This window comes from Chionomys nivalis, chromosome 11, assembly GCF_950005125.1.
Source record: "Chionomys nivalis chromosome 11, mChiNiv1.1, whole genome shotgun sequence".
Classification (NCBI taxonomy): domain Eukaryota; kingdom Metazoa; phylum Chordata; class Mammalia; order Rodentia; family Cricetidae; genus Chionomys; species Chionomys nivalis.
In genome coordinates, this window is record NC_080096.1 from 47337608 (window position 1) to 47355191 (window position 17584).

Genomic DNA, 17584 nt, shown 5'->3' on the forward strand with positions numbered 1-17584 from the left:
AGCTGCCCTGCATCTTCCCTGGAGAGGGGAGCATGGCGTCTGAGCTCACTTCCTCTTCCTCCTAGCTTTCTGTTCTGTTTACTCCACCCACCTATGTTCTAACCTATGAGGGCCAAGCAGTTTCTTTATTTTTAACCAATGACCTTCCTCCATCAGAGACTAAGTCATTTTGCCTGCCTACTGAAACCAAATCTGGGGCTGGTGAGATGGTTCCACTTACTAAGGTGCTAGCCACACAAGCCTGGTGAACTAAGTTCTATCTGTGGGACCCATGGAGAGTTGTAAAGAGAGATCCACCTCCACCCTCCACAAAGTTCTCCTCTGACCTTTCCATATATGTCTGCCCACACATCTGCACACACATAATAAAAATGAAAAGAAAGGCTCATGAAACATTCTTAAATGAGAAGCATTTTAAAAAGACACTGGTAGAAAAGTCAGCTCTTGAGAAGTTTCCCCCCCTGGGCGGCGGCAGAGCTGGTAACCAAGGTAGAAAACGCTTGGGCCGAAGCTTTAGTGGTTCTTAGGGATGGCGGCAGCTGCAGCAGGATCTGCAACGTCCCAGCGGTTTTTCCAGAGCTTCTCAGATGCTCTGATCGACGAGGACCCCCAGGCGGCGTTAGAGGAGCTGACTAAGGCTTTGGAACAGAATCCAGACGATGCACAGTATTACTGTCAGAGAGCTTATTGTCACATTCTTCTTGGGAAATATCGTGATGGTATTGCTGATGTAAAGAAGTCTCTTGAACTCAATCCTAACAATCCTACTGCTATCCTTAGGAAAGGGATGTGTGAATACCATGAAAAGGACTATGCTTCTGCTGTAGACACTTTTGCAGAAGGACAGAAATTAGACAGTGCAGATGCAAACTTTGCCATCTGGATTAAAAGGTGCCAGGAGACTCAGAATGGATCAGAATCTGAAGTGTCTGCATCTCAGAGAACTCAGTCAAAAATCAAGTATGACTGGTATCAAACGGAATCTCAAGTAATCATTACACTTATGATCAAGAATATTCAGAAGAATGATGTAAATGTGGAATTTTCAGAAAAAGAGTTATCTGCTTTGGTAAAACTTCCTTCTGGAGAAGACTACAATTTGAAGCTGAGGTTGCTTCACCCTGTAGTACCGGAGCAGAGCACGTTTAAAGTGCTTTCAACAAAGATTGAAATTAAAATGAAAAAGCCAGAGGCTGTGAGATGGGAAAAGCTAGAAGGGCACGGAGATGAGCCTACACTAAAGCAGTTCACAGCAGATGTGAGGAACCTGTACCCGTCATCATCTCATTATACCAGGAACTGGGATAAACTGGTGGGTGAGATCAAAGAGGAAGAGAAGAACGAGAAGCTGGAGGGCGATGCAGCTTTAAACAAGCTGTTTCAGCAGATCTACTCAGATGGTTCTGATGAAGTGAAACGCGCCATGAACAAATCATTTATGGAGTCTGGTGGTACAGTCTTGAGCACCAACTGGTCTGATGTAGGTAAAAGAAAAGTTGAAATCAACCCCCCTGATGATATAGAATGGAAACAGTACTAAATAAATCAGTTTGCTATCACAGCAAAAAAAAAAAAAAAAAAGAAAAGTCAGCTCTTCCTGGAGAAAGTCTGACAGTTAAGTAGACTGTATGTCTCAAGTCCCTGTTCTTGAGAGATAAGATAAAAATGTATGCCTGCTGTTCAGACCTTACACTGCTGCCAGATAGTCCATGATTGCTTGTGTATCTGAATACGCAGTACAAGAATAAAAACCCTTTTATTAACATATGCAAATTTAAAATGTTTATATTTAAATATACAGAGTATGTCATTTGCATATGTCAGGTTTATTTGACTTTCTGAAGAAAGTCAAAACCAAGGTGTTATCCAAAGAAAAAAATTACGTCACAGTGGCCCAGGGTAGGTGGCAGTAAACTCAGGAGTTGTACATCTCCAGCTCCCTTATTGTCTCTCACACTCAGTGCTCAGGTCAGTTCCCTTCTCTGTCGTTGCTCCCGTCTACAAGAGATTCCCTCCTCAGGATGCAGTGACGTGAGAATTAAGTCCATTAGCCTGGCTTTATGCTTACCCTTTCTGTTGTGGCAGAGAAAGTATATCCCTGAAAGGGAAAATAACTTCACAATTCCATGAGACACACACACACGCACGCACACACACACAAAGTGCTAAAGATTATGGGACTGGAACCTCAGTTAAAGTGCGTTGGTTCTGGGAAGATTTTCCACAGACTCTACTCTGTCTCTCACGTTTGAATGACACAGTTGGAATTCCTTTGCCTTTCCCTCTTCTCCTCACCAAGCTAGAACAGAGAGCAGTGCCATGCAGCCTTGCCTGAGACACATGGCATTGCCAGCTGCCTCCTCCCTACCTACTCATCCCACTTTACTCCCCATGCTAGATAAGAGGAGAAACTCAAGTCAAACAAATGACGTGAGCACAGTCACGAAAGTGCAGAGCAGCAGAACCATTGTACGAGTCCCCAGCAGGCTGCCTGGGGGGTGCTCCTTCCACGTACCATGTCTATTTTCCCTTTGGTACAATGGCTTAAATATTGCTAGACTCTTTTCTCTTGAAAATTTTGGTTTATGTTAGCTTTAATAACTGTCTAAATTTATTAAATATTTCAAAATATTATGTTCATTCAGTATAAAAAGTCTTTAATAAACTGATTCCATTTGGGAAAAAAAAACATTTAAAAAAGATTTAGTTTCACAAATGGATGGATCTAGAGAACATCATATTGAGTGAGGTAACCCAGACCCAGAAAGACAAATATCATATGTACTCACTCATAAATGGCTTTTAGATATAAAGCAAAGAAAAACCAGACTACAATTCACAATCCCGGAGAACCTAAGCAACAAAGAGGACCCTAACCTAAGAGAGACATACATGAATCTAATCTACATGGGAAGTAGAAAAAGACAAGATCTCCTGAGTAAATTGGGAGCATGGGGACCATGGGAGATGGTACAAGGGGAGGGGAGAGGAAGGAAAGGGAGTAGAGAAAAATATATAGCTCAATAAAAATAGGAAAAAAGAAAAAAAGGAAAGATTTACTTTCTTTTTATTATATGTGTGTGGGGGGTATGCACACATAAATGTAAGTGCCCTTGGAGGCCAGATTGTGTGCTGCCCTTTGTGGGTGCATGGAACAAACTAAGGCTCTCTGCAGGAGTAATATGTGGTCTCAACCCTGAGCCATCTCTCCAGCCAGTAAACTTACTAAGCAAAATCATTTATCTGACTTACTATGTAAAATTTCTTCCAGGAATAACCATAATCTTTTATTTTCCCAAGACAGGATTTCTCTGTGTAACCTTGACTGTCCTGAAACTCACTCTGTAGACCAGACTGGCCTCAAACTCAGATTCACTGGCCTCTATTTACTGAGTGCTGAGAAGGTGTGGGCCTTAAAATTAGTCTTAAAATTAGCCAAAAGTGTAAGGTCTTTGGGAGAAAATATAAGAAACCATCTTTGTGAATTTACAGAAGCCAAAAATTTTTCAAGGCATAAAAAAGTTATATTTATAAAAGAAAAGTTAATGAATTAGACTTTATTAAAATTAATTTTTTTCTTCTGATTGGAAGATCACATTAAAAACTGAATAAAGTTTAGTGATTTTTAATTTGAAGTGTATTTTTGTTTTATAATAAAGTTTAAAATAAAAAATTTCAAAATTAAAAAGAAATGAAAGAAAATGAACAGGCAAACTATGAATTGAGAAGAATATATTTGTCATGCATGTATCTGACAAAAGTGCAAACTATAGAAATAAGAAATAAATGGAAAAACTGAAAAACACAAACAAACTTTTAATTCCCACTGAACAAGAGTAAAAACCATTGCCCAAATTCTTTGGCCAAATTATGCAAATCAGACAGGGCTATCATCTCCCTAAAGCTTTGAGAAAATAGCATTGAACACAGGAGAAGATGGGGTTTATATAGCCCCCCAAAATTGCAAGACTAGACAGTTTTCAAGGGTTGCAGGATTTCCAGGGGAATTTTGATTACACAGGAACTTGGAAAATGTCTCAAAACTTGTTTGGCAGAACACCTTATCAGAGTGGAGGTCAGGGTATTGGTTGTGGAACATGTCAAATTCCAGAAAATGGGTCAAGACCTGGTCAAACCTAAGTTTTACAGAAAACAGGAATGGGTTATTTTGACCTTGTAACAAGGTGGCTTTTAATCTTAAAATGGAGCCAGGTTGGTCCATCAAAACACTTAACAAAAAAAAGTGTTTCAATAAATAATTAGCATATGAAAAGTTCACAGACACTGATTGTCAGAGAGCAGGTGTAAAGCCACAAAGGAGTATGAGTATTCCTCCAACTAGAACTGAGAGTAAAGGACAGCGAATCAGAATTTCGTGTTTCTCTAACATCACTAGCATGACAAGGCAAGCACACAAGCAAACAGGCTGGTGAAAATGGGGAGAGCTGAAACTTAGATATTGATGGAAGATAAAGTGATGCACACATTTTGGGAAGTTGTCAAACTCTTATTTGTATATATTTAAAGCTAAGCCCATATCTATCCTGTAACCTAGCAATCCCCAAAGAAGTAGAAATGATGGATACACAAAAACCCAGGTAGAAGAATGCCCTTAATAACTGAATTCCTAATATTCTCAAACTGAAAGAAGAAACTGGAGAAGCAAACTATGGCCTATTTAAACAAAGGAATACCACCAAACAATGAGAGATGGTGCACTATTAACATACACAACAACATAGGTGATCTCAAAAACATGTTAAGCAAAAGAAGTCAAATAAACAAGTTGTATGCTTCATATACTTGAAGTTCAAGAGGCAGCAACTATGTGGTTTTTGGAGTTAGAGGGTGGTTGCCTTTGGGAAAAAAAAAAGAAGCAGACTCACCTAGAAGGAGTAGAAGACTGGAAATAATCTAACTAAGGGCTGAAATCAATAAAATAGAAACACAGAAAACAATTGAAAGAATCAATGAAACAAAAAGCTGGTTCCTGGAGAAAATCAACAAGATTAATAAACCCCTATCCAAACTAATCAAACGGCAGAGAGAGAATTTGCAAATTAATAAAATCAGAAATGAAAAGGGGGACATAACCACAGACACAGAGGAAATTCAGAGAATCATTAGATCTTACTACAAAAGCCTGTATCCACAAAACTGGAAAATGTGAAAGAAATGGACACTTTTTTAGATGAATACCATATACCAAAGTTAAACCAGGACCAGGTAAACAACCTAAATAGACCTGTGAGTCGCGAAGAATTAGAAGCTGTTATCAAAAACCTCCCTTCCAAAAAAAGTCCAGGACCAGATGGTTTCAATGCGGAATTCTACCAGAACTTCCAAGAAGACCTAATACCTATACTCCTAAATGTATTTCACAATATAGAAACAGAAGAGTCATTGCCAAATTCCTTCTATGAAGCTACAGTAACTCTGATACCAAAACCACACAAAGACTCAACCAAGAAAGAGAATTACAGGCCAATCTCACTCTTGGACTTAAAGGAAAGAGCAGAAGGAAATGTATGACGAGCATCCGTAGCTCAGGTAGAGGCACATTGGTATATGATGTCAGAGCTCATCAAGTCAAACTAAGATCTGTGCATTTTATTTAAATCATACTTCAGTAAGTAAACAATGTATTGAATGAAATTGAGTGACATTCTGAAAAAAATAAAAGGATCTATGAAAGTATGATTAGAAATAACCATGGACTCAGTGGCCCATATCAATGGCTAGAAACCAATTATGAGTGAGTACATCCCATGATCATTTTGGGTCTGGGTTACCTCACTCAGGATAGTATTTTCTATTTCCATCCATTTGCATGCAAAATTCGAGAAGTCATTGTTTTTTACTGCAGAGTAGTACTCTAATGTGTATATATTCCACACTTTCTTCATCCATTCTTCCATTGAAGGACATCTAGGTTGCTTCCAGGTTCTGGCTATTACAAATAATGCTGCTATGAACATAGTTGAACAAATGCTTTTGTCATATGATAGGGCATCTCTTGGGTATATTCCCAAGAGTGGTATTGCTGGGTCCAGGGGTAGGTTGATCCCAATTTTTCTGAGAAACCGCCACACTGATTTCCAAAGTGGTTGCACAAGTTTGCAGTCCCACCAGCAATGGATGAGGGTACCCCTTTCTCCACAACCTCTCCAGCAAAGGCTATCCTTGGTGTTTTTGATTTTAGCCATTCTGAGGATAGGGAACCTGAAAAGAACCTATCCTATAACCATACTGATGAATATCTTGCATATCACCATAGAACATTCATCTAGCGATGGATGGAGATAGAGACAGAGACCCACACTGGAGCACCGGACTGAGCTCCCAATGTTCTAATGAGGAGCAGAAAGAGGGAGAACATGAACAAGGAAGTCAGGACCATGAGGGGTGCACCCAACCACTGAGACAGTGGGGCTGATCTATTGGGAGCTCACCAAGGCCAGCTGGACTGCGACTGAAAAAGCATGGGATAAAACCGGACTCCGAAAATGGCGGACAATGAGAGCTGACGAGAGGCCAAGGAGAATGGCACGGGGTTTTGATCCTACTTCATGTTCTGGCTTTGTGGGAGTCTAGACAGTTTGGATGATCACCTTCCTAGACCTGGATGGAGGTGGGAGGACCTTGGACTTTCCACAGGGCAGGGAACCCTGACTGCTCTTGGGACTGGAGAGGGAGGAGAAGAGGAGTGGGGGGAGGGGGAGAGGGGCGGGAGGAGGGCGAGGGAAATGGGAGGCGAGGAGGAAGTGGGAAAATTTTTTTTTCAATTAAAAAAAAAAGAAGAAATAACCATGGACATATTTTTTTTTTTTAAAAAAAAAAACTTTCCCTGAGGATTGTAGTGTGAGATAGTAATAGTATAGTAATATGTATTATTTGTGGTGCTGGAGTGCCTTTCAAATTAAAGATGGTAGTCTAGTTTCTTTAAAATTGTGGTAGAGACCAGTCTGGTCTACAAGAGCTAGTTCCAGGACAGGCTCCAAAGCCACAGAGAAACCTTGTCTCGAAAAACAACAACAACAACAACAAAAAAAACCAAAAAACAAAAAAAAAATTGTGGAAGATGGGCCAGCAAGATGGCTCAGCAGAGGGTTCTTGTAGCTAAGGCTCATGAATTAAGCTCCGTGTCTGGAATCTCCATGCTAGAAGGAAAACCTCCTGGAAGTCATACACACAAACTAAGTAAATAATTGTAAGAAATAAAATAAGTTGCAGAAGACTAATTAATGCAGATTTAAAAGAAATGTATCTAGTCAGTCATGGTAGTGCCAGTCACTCATCCCAGCGCTGGGCAGACTGAAGCAAAGAGGAATTCCATGAGTTGGAAGTGACCTGAGCTGTGTGGTGAGTCCAGTCTGGCCTGTGCTACAGAGTGAGATCCTGTGTCACAAACAAAATAAATAAGTACAGTATACCATCTTCTTCAGCCAAAGGTTTTTTTCCTTTAAAATTTTTAATGTTAAGTTTATATATAATTAAATGTGTGGGTCTTGGGTGCACATTTAATGTTTTTTAACAGTGTATGTACCCTATGTATTAAACACCTTATTGAGTGGTAGAATGTTTCTGTCACAATACACCTAATATATTGGTCACACACACACATATTGAGACAGGGTCTTACTTGACTGTCCTAAAACTCACTATGTAGACCAGCAGACTGGCCTCTAATTCCTTGAAGTCAACTTACCTTTGCCTCCCAGTGCTTGCATTAAAGGTGTGTGCCGCATGCCCACCCATTCCCTTTATATACATGTGTGTTCATATTCTTTCCCTATTATCCCTATAAGATTACTAAGTAAGTGCAAAGTTCTTTTGTTTCCTGTAGCTACTGTAAAAGCAACAACAAAATCTCAGTGTCTCTAGTACCATTAAGAGTGGTCATTATGACAGCTCAGAATGGTAGATCCAAAATGAAAATCCCCCAACACAATCAGTTTTGGGAGTTTCTTAATATAAATTCCAGACTAGTACTGGTAGTATGCCATAATTATATCATAGGTGGGACATTCCAATAACCTTATCAACCAGAGTAAGCTTAATAATAATTATCTGCTGAGGCATGGTAATACACTTGTAATCCCAGCACTGCAGCACTGACGAGACTGAGGAGTGAAGGTCATAAGTTCAAGACCAACCTGGGTTAGTAAGAAAGACCCTATTTTAAAAGGGAAAAGAGACCAAAGACTGATCTGCCTTCAGCTGCTCTTTTCTGGTTATCTGGATACCTCTAATACCTGTTTTAAGTATCCTAGTGATAGCAGCTAATAGTTCATAATAATAATATTGTATCCCATATTTCACTGTAAAAGAACCCTTAGTTAGTACTTTCTAGACCATTTATAAGAGGTACAAAATCAATAATATGCAGGCACCTTTTTGGTTGAACATGATTTTAACAAGGTGACAAAGCAAGCTACGATTCATGAGGAGAATCAAAGGCAAATGCCTTATCTATTGGAAATTATAGAGAGAGCATTGATTTTTTTTAGCAGAAAGATCTATGTTCAAATTCTAGTTTTGCTAAGATAAAAGGTTTGACCTCTTAACGGAAAGTACAGTAGTAGCAATGGGGCTGATAATAATCTAAATCTTAGAGCACAGTCTTTGTTTAATGGTAGTGTTAAATATTTCTAAGGTGTCAGTAAATATCTGAAGCAGGCATAAATTATTATAGAAGTGGGTTAGCATCTACTGCATTTTGTTTGCATCCTGAATCCCTTGTCTTTTCTAGCTGACTCTGACCCTCTCACCTTTTCTAGCTGACTCTGATCCTCTCACCTTTTCTAGCTGACTCTGACCCTCTCACCTTTTCTTTCCTTTTTTCTAAGAGGATCAATAAATGACCCTCTTCTTGCTGACCTCATAATTAGTAACTCAGTCTCTCTCAATCTCTTCCCATTATCAGAGGTAATGTGTAAGTCCCTCAGAGCTTGGAGGAAGGCAGAATGGAGTTCTTAGGATCCTAGGATTGCTTTTTCTGAATCTTAACGGGTTAAAAATTAGAAGATCGTGGTGAAACTGAGGAAAAGAAGCATTTGGGGAAGTTTATGCACACGATATGCCAATATACTAAGATGTGTGATTGCTGGAGGAAGTCCCAGTTAGAGAGTAGGCAAAAGGAGAGTTTTAGTTTCCTCTCTGTGTGTGGTAGTTATAAACATTTTCCCTTTAAGGAACAGAAGTGACTGAGAAGAGGGGAGAGGAGAGGAGGAAATTCTGGTATGAAACACAGAGATTGGGGAGGGGGAGTTTTCCTGAAAGCTATAAAATTGTTTTCAAGAAGAAATATATTATCCACAGTTGCAGTGTTTAGACATTTGGCAATTGAATAAAATAATTTTTGGTGAAAATAGGAAAACAGATGGACATAAATGTACAATAGGGCAGTAACTTTCATTCCTTGTACATACACAGTGAAATCATTCTAGGCAATAAATTCTTGGAGAAGATGACTAGAGCTTGGGGAAATGTCATAGTTTATGACTGAATACATACAAACAGGTGAAAACTTAAGATGAAGAGGTAATGGTAACTACTGGTAAAGAGACTTAGAACCCTTTCATCCCGATGGAAGGACTGCATTAGAGATAGAATGGTACAAGTGTTGGATATTTTTTTAAAGATACTGTAACAATTTTGGCTATTGTGGATATAGGAAATAAATGCCTCTTGTTCCACTCATACAAATATATATCATTTAAAAGGTTAACTATAAAAATTTTTGATCCCATAGTTTCTAGAACAAATACCAAGGTTACTTTTAAAGGTAACGGAGCTGTGGATGCATTTTTTTCCTCATTCTTTCTTCTCTCAAGCCTCGATTCCTCTTCCTACTTACTTTCTCTGTCTGCCAGTCCCACCTATACCTCTACTGCCTAGCTCTTGGCCATTCAGCTTTTTATTAAACCAATCAGGTGCCTTAGGCAGGCAGGGTAAAAAAAAAAAATGCAGCACATCTTTACTAGATAAACAAATACAACACATCTTTACATAATTAAAGTAATGTGCCACAACATACTACCTTGCTTGAGACTAATTCCCTTAGGTGACTGTTTGGCAGCCTAGCTGACCCACAGAGATTCTGCTATCTCTACCGTCCATCTTGCTAGGGAAGAAGTAGGGTGACAGACTTGTGCTGTCAGGTCTGGCTTTCTGTGGACTATGGGAATCTGAACTTAGGTTCTTATGCAGGGTCCTTGTGTCTCCATCCACCATCTTATCATAAGAGTGCTGGCATTACAGATGGTTTTTATTCATCTGCCTTCATATAGATTCTGGAGATCTGAACTCAGGTCTTGTGCTGATTTAGCTTCCTAGTCCCTCATTATGTTTCCTTAGACACATTAGTTAGGTGATAATCAGTAACCCCCATAGAAAACAAGGCTTCGAGGAATCTAGGAACAAACAATAGTGTGATAGCAGATATTTAGAGAAAGCAGATGATGAGTTGGAGACCAACACTAAAGAAAGAGTAATCTTGGGGAAGATAAGAGATAACATTTCAAGCTAAGATAGTAGACTGATTTGAGACCCACATGTTCATAATCGACTAATAGAAATTGTAGGTGAACAAATGAGTATATTGAGTAGAGCAGAAGGACCAGCTTTTCCTTTTAAGTCATCCCTTGTACATGTTTTTGTTCTCTAGCATACAAAAATATATTAATTTTCAGGAACAAATTCTGATGGATTAGACAAAAGTGCGCAGTATTATGGCAATGCATACCACTTAGAAGAATATAAAGGAGGAAGCTGCAGGAAGTTGCGTAGTTCAGGCAAGTGCTCCAGAGGGTACAAGTCACAGACCTTAAGACAGAACACTGACGGAAGACTGTGGGTAAGCTGAGGAGAGCACCGAGCTTTCCTAGAATTTCCTGTGGGCTTTAGTAACAAGCACTGCTGAGAGTTTCCTGGTCTGGCTCCATAATTACACTCTACATTATATATTGCATATTAGCAGTGAGAATTTGCTGGCCAGAGTGCTCATCTCTAACCGTTGGAATACATAGCAGCAGTTAGTAATGTTTCATGTCAAATTTTCATAAATGTCAAATTGAGATGCCCGAATTATTGTAGGGATCTGAAATATCTACCTCATTTGAGAGGAATAATGTTCACTTTGAAGGTGATAAATACATTCAACACCTGAAAGAAAGAGCAAGGAAAGTTGTATTAATTTGCATTTTCCTCAGTTACTTAAAGTATTTTCAAAGATCTCTAACTAAATGTAAGTACTTCTCTTCAAAATTATTATTTATTTCTAGTCATTTAGTCCTTCAAAATACAGAAGGAAGAAAAGTATTACAACTTACTCTCCAACAACTGGAACTTATCAAATGAGCCCATTTTCTTCTCCCACAACCCCCAAAGAACAAGAGTGCGGAAACGGACCATCAAATGGTTAGTTGAACATTCTTTTTCACTTATGGTAAGATTCTTCTAGTTATTGGTTAAATCAAGATTTTGATTTAGTAATATATAGCTCTTGTTGCAACTGGTTTTTCTCTCTTCTTAAGGAATTTAACATAGAAAAGGCTAGAGTGTAAATGTTACTTTGGACATAAATGTAAACTTTGTAGGCACTTATTTTAAAAATGCTGCTGCTGTTCCCTTACTATTCCATCCATTAAACAGAAGTTATGGCCTGACTGCCTTCAGCTACTATCAATTATAATGGTTACAGATATGCCCTTAACAAGCTATCCATCATGTGCATAAATTAAAGGGCATATAACTCAGGTGTTGCCACGCTGCAGTTAAGAGGGTACTTCTAAATGTTATTCTTATCCGTATTGTCCATTTAGCTTTACCCACATTTACTATATGTTGACATAGTTTACACTTATTGTATTTCAGCCATAACATTTTTCCATATAGAATAACCTAATTTTTATGTAAAATTATTTTAAAATATTCTTCATTTAATTCTGACATTTATATTTGTTATTCTCTAGTAGTTTACTGCTAAAATCTATATTTGAAGGCACAAGTCTCAATTTCATATGCTTAGTTTTTTTATATTGTAAAAGGTCATGAATCGGTGATGTCATTTTCTGTAATATAAAATTTTAAATAAGCTCAAATTTAATAAAATGTATTTATGCTGTGGCTAGCCTAATTTATATTTTATTGTTTAACATTTATTGGATGTTAAGCATATACTAGAATGTATAAAGAAATTGTCTTCATTTTACCTAAGATATTAAGGTATTTAGATATTAAGCTATTGAGTGTCTTTAATTTTAGTTTAATCAAGTGTTTTATCCTAAAGCTATTAATATTATGTTTGTTTCCACAAAACTTATGAAAATCTATACATTTCTCTCAAGTTCTATAGTTTTATATACCTGATATAGCTTCTTAATTAAAAATAATAGCTTAGAGATTGCATATCTCTGTATGAAAATCTCAGTAGATGTTAAATTGATGCATACTCAATTTCCATATTGAAATTAAGTAAGGACTTAAGGGAACATTCCTTTTGCCCATAAAAAGATTGGTCACATGATTTCACTTGACATTTATATGGGTAATTGTCACATTATAGGTGCTAAGTATGCTCTTTTATAAAAAAGTCAAACTGCAAGGGTTTCTGAGGTGCTGGCAATATTCTACTTTTTGACTTATGTGGTGATTACTGGTTCACTTTGGTTATTAATTAAAGTGGACATATGTGTTTAATTTACTCTGATCGATATGTATGTATGAGTATATGTGTGTACTCATATACACACATATCACATATAAAACTTTGTTAAGGTCCTGAATTAATTCACATCATTTGTAATCATACTCTCAATACTAATATGTCTTCTGAATGTTTTAGAAATAAAAAAGCCTAATCATTATCTGATATCATAAGTCCCAAGTTATAAAATAAAACAAAGTAATTTAAAATTCAGATGAGGTCATGACCTCCTTTTCTATTTCCCCCTTTTAAAATATTGTTCAAACTTGAACAGGAAATTTAAATAACATTTAGAAAACAATTTATTTCTACTTGCTCCTCATTATACTTGATAATAAACCCCAAATCCTTATACTTGGATTTTGCATGTTGTGTTCAAGTCTCACAGATCGAATGTGGAGGTCAGAGGGCAATTTTGAGTGTCAAGTCTCACCTTCCATCTTGTTTCACTTGTTTCTGCTGCTGGGTGTGTTCTCTGAGCTAGCTGACCTGTGAGTTTCAGAGCAATCTCCTCTTTCTGCCTCCTATCTCCTGTAAGTATGGAGGTTACACATGTGCACCCCCACACACTCCTGAGACCGAACTCACATCATCAGAGTTGTATGACACTGAACCATCATCTGAACCCTGGAAACCCTTATTGGGGTTTTAAAAGCCATTCATCCATCAAGTACCATTTTTCTTCCATGTTTTAGCACCTTTGTCATCTTGGTCATGCTGAGCCCGTGCTGACTTTGACTCTTTGGTCCTCTTGCCCCCACCTCAGAAGTACGGGATTACAGGCATGCACCACCATACCCAGCTTAGATGAATTATTTTGTGTAGCTTCTTTAAAACAGTAGCTGGCCCTAATAAGTGCCATATGTTAACCATTGTCATCATCACCAATAATTGTGCTTTCAAGTCTTATCCACTGAAGGCTGTTTTCCTTAGGTAAGGAAAAGGCTCCCTAAATTCCTGCCAGAACCTTTAAAAACAGTTCTGAACGCAGTGTAGAGTCAGTGATAACACACTTATAATCAGTGTTTTGTAAAGTTGTGTTAAAAAAAAGTCAAGAGCACAATTGTTAAAACATGTGTATGTAATCTAGAAAGAAAAATGCTGATATGATTCCATTGTCCTTCAATATATGCTGTGTTCCCTCTTTTTGCTTGTTTGTGTTTTGTTTTGTTTTTCTGGGAGGGTTTTGTTTGTGTAGCCATGGTTGCCTGGAACACACTCTGTAGACAAGGCTGGCCTTGAACTCAGCCACCGGCCTCTGCTTCCTGAGTGCTGGGATTAAAGGTATTCACCACCAAGCCAGGCGCGTATTGTGTTTACTTTTTAAGTAGAATGGAATGAAGAGAAGAGAACGATTAACTAAAAAATGTTATTTGGAGAGATATTTAAAGTCCTATTTAGCAATTGAAAAGTACTTAAAGAGCTAAGAAAACCAAGATTTTTATTGACCCACATATTGGCTAATATATGGTTAATTATTATGCAATAATACAAATATTTAGAAAAGCATTGGACACTTGATAAAAATTCTAGTAAAATAATCTAGGCTGCCACTGGCTTCTGGGGATAAAATGGGGAAATGAATTACAAGTTAAGGAAGCAATTTTATTATTTGATTTTGGAGTATACTTTACTGAATATACTCAGTATAGTACAAAATTCAAGAAATTAACTTTTGGTCAAGATTTTTTTTTAAAGAAAGAAAATGAAAAAATGAAACAAAATACTTTCTTTTTCTTACCACCCTTCTGTTTTTCCCCTTCCTGTTTAATATCCAGCAGTCTAAATTCAGCTTTGTTGTGTGCTTGTTTTCTAAGCTGAGTCAGGTGATGCTTACCAGGCCAGTCTCAGGCCTTCTAATTCAGTCTTTCAGGTGCTGAAATTACAGGTAGCTAAAATTTGTCAATTCAGTCAATTAAAATTTGGCCAATCACCTCTTTAACATTGTGTTCTTCTCTTTGTTACACTCATGTAGGAAAGACAAAGCAGAATAACCTCAGCTCACCTGCAAGAGAGGAATCCACAGCAAAAGACAGTGATGAGTAAGCTTGGCTTTAAAGTTACGGTCATTGAATCATACTCGGGAAAAACTTGACTGTTTTTAAATGAATCCTTTATTTTTTTGTAAGTTAGTAGTTTATAACTGGGCTGAATTATTCTATCTAAACATTTATTTATTTTATATGCTTCTCTTCTTAACTCTTTGCTGTTAAGGAAAGCAGTTGTGGTGTCTTGCAGTGGCTATGTAGCGGGAGTGTATAATGCATTCATTTTAATACTGATTAAGCCTAGGTCTAGGCTGGTGTATATAAACCAATTTGGGGTAAAACTAATAAGAAAATCTCCATTTAACAGTCACCTGGATAGAAAGGGAACAGATTGGCACAAGCATGGAGGGAGAGGGTGAGGAGGGCTCGCCTCAGCCCAGGGTGGACGCCAACACCCAGCCCAGTTCACCACCAGTACCTTTGAGTGAAAGTATTTTTTGCAGAAATTCTGTGTATCCTAGAAATACTATTTATGTATGTCAACCTGGAATGATTGAATTATCAAGGGAGTTGAATTTGCAAAGTGGCTCATATGCTCTCCTCATCTACGAAGTGATTTCTGCATGCTATACCATAGGATGTAAAGTGAAGTTTCAACCCACTTAGAGCTCATAGTCTTATGTTGTAAGTTAATATGTCCTCAATTTAGAAATGAGTTATATTGAACATGTTTCCTAAATCATTTATAGGGAACTCTGAAGCGTTTATCTAATTATTCTTTATCAATAAACACTCAGGAGTCAGAAATGGGATAAGAACCTGATTGATCAGAGAAGTGGTGGCAAAGTAACCAGTGACCTCCTTTCTTTTTTTCTTTCATTTTATAAAATTTATTTATTTAAACAATCTTTTCTTATTTTACAGTTCCCACTCCCTCCCATCCTCTCCCCCCACTTCCTCCCACCCCATTCCCCACCCATTGCTCAGAGAGGGTGAGGCTTTCCATGGGGAGTCAACAAAGTCTGACAAATCACTTTGAGGCATAACCAAGGCCCTTCCCCCTATATTTAGGCTGAGCAAGGTATCCCTCCAAAAAGAATGGGTTCCAAAAACCAGTTCAAGCACTAGGGATAAATCCTAGTTCCACTGCAGTGGCCCTACAGACTGCCCAAGCCACACAACTGTCACCCACATTCAGAGGGCCTAGTTTGGTCCTATGCAGGTTCCCCTGTTGTCAGTCTGGAGTCAGTGAGTTCCTACTAGCTCAGCTCAGCTGTCTCTGTGGGTATCCCCATCATCATCTTGACCCCTTTGTTCATATTATTGCTCCTCCCTCTCTTTGATCTCTGGAAGCTTGGCCCAAACCTTAGCTGTAGATCTCTGCATCTGCTTCCACCAGTTGCTGGATAAAGGCTCTATTAAGGTAGTCATCAATCTGACTACAGGGGAAGGCCAGTTCAGGCACCCTTTCCACTATTGCTAAGGGTTTTAGCTGGGGTCATCCTGTAGATTCCTGAGAATTTCTCTGGTTCCAGGTTTCACGCTAGCCCCATAATGGTTCCCACAATCAAGATATCTCTTTCCTTGCTTCCCTTCTCTATCCTTTCCCCATCTCAACTCTCCCATTCCCTCATGTTCTCCTCCTCTCTCCCCATTTCTCACCCTCTTCTCCTCCCATACTTCCTTCTACTCCCCACCCCCACACTCCCAGTTTCCTCAGGAGATCTTGTCTATTTCCCCTTCCCAGGGGAATCCATGTATGTCTGTCATTGTTATCTAGATTCTCTGGGGTTCTGGACTACAGTCTGGTTATCCTTTACTTTATGTCTAATATCTACTTATGTGTGAGTATTTACTGTGTTTATCTCTCTAGGTCTGTTACCTCACTCAGTATAGTTTTTTTCTAGTTCATCCATTCACATGCAAATTTCAGGATGTAATTGTTTTATTACTGTTGATTAGTACGTCATTGTGTGTACCACGTTTTCTTTGTCCATTCTTCAGTTGAGGGGCATCTAGGTTGTTTCCAGGTTCTGACTATTACAAATATGCTGCTATGCACATAGTTAAGCAAATGTCCTTGTGGTATGATTGAGCATCCTTTGGATATGTTCCCAAGAGTGGTATTGCTGGGTCTTGAGGTAGATTGATTCCCAGTTTTCTGAGAAACCGCCATACTGATTTCCAAAGTGGCTGTACAAGTTTGCATTCTCACTAGTGATGGATGAGTGTTCCCCTTACTCCACATCCTTTCAGCATAAGCTATCATTGGTGTTTTTTATCTGACTGGTGTAAGATGGTATCTCAGAGTTGTTTTGATTTGCCTTTCCCTGATGGCTAAGGATGTTGAGCAATTTCTTAAGTATCTTTCGGCCATTTGAGATTCTTCTGTTGATAATTCTCTGTTTAGATCTGTACCTTATTTTTAATTGGATTTTTTTGGTATTTTAATATCTAGATTTTTGAGTTCTTTATATATTTTGGAGATCAGTCAGTCCTCTGTCCAATGTGGGGTTGGTGAAGATCTTTTCCCATTCAGTAGGCTGCTGTTTTGTCTTGTTGACTGTGTCCTTTGCCTTACAGAAGCTTCTCAGTTTCAGGAGGTCCCATTTATTAATTGTTTCTCTCAGTGTCTATGTTACTGATGTTATATTTAGGAAGTGGTCTCCTGTACCCATATGCTCAAAGCTACTTTCAACTTTTCCTTCTATGAGGTTCATGTGACTGAATTTATGTTAAGGTGTTTGATCCGTTTGGACTTGAGTTTTGTACATGGGGATAGATACGGATCTATTTGCATTGTTTTACATCCAGTTATGTCAGCACCATTTGTTAAAGATGCTTTATTTTTTCCATTGTATAATTTTAGCTTCTTTGTCGAAAATCA

At 38.3% G+C, this 17584-nt stretch overlaps 2 protein-coding genes across 2 annotated transcripts in view; both read left to right on the forward strand.

Moving 5' to 3' along the window:
* Nucleotides 1–17584, forward strand: part of Itgb3bp (integrin subunit beta 3 binding protein) — a 53967-nt gene that overhangs the window by 15112 nt on the left and 21271 nt on the right. Inside the window, exons 3-4 of the mRNA XM_057784358.1 lie at nt 11286–11421; nt 14685–14751. Of these exons, the coding sequence (XP_057640341.1) occupies nt 11286–11421; nt 14685–14751 (203 nt within the window). The remainder of the gene's footprint in view (nt 1–11285; nt 11422–14684; nt 14752–17584) is intronic.
* LOC130883673 (protein SGT1 homolog) lies at nt 454–1551 on the forward strand. The gene has a single exon (XM_057784357.1). The coding sequence runs from the start codon at nt 530–532 to the stop codon at nt 1538–1540; it is 1011 nt and encodes a 336-aa protein (XP_057640340.1). The 5' UTR covers nt 454–529; the 3' UTR covers nt 1541–1551.

Coding starts and splice junctions, on each gene's coding strand:
- LOC130883673 (XM_057784357.1), top strand. CDS start 530: ATGGCGGCAGCTGCAGCAGGATCTGCAACGTCCCAGCGGTTTTTCCAG.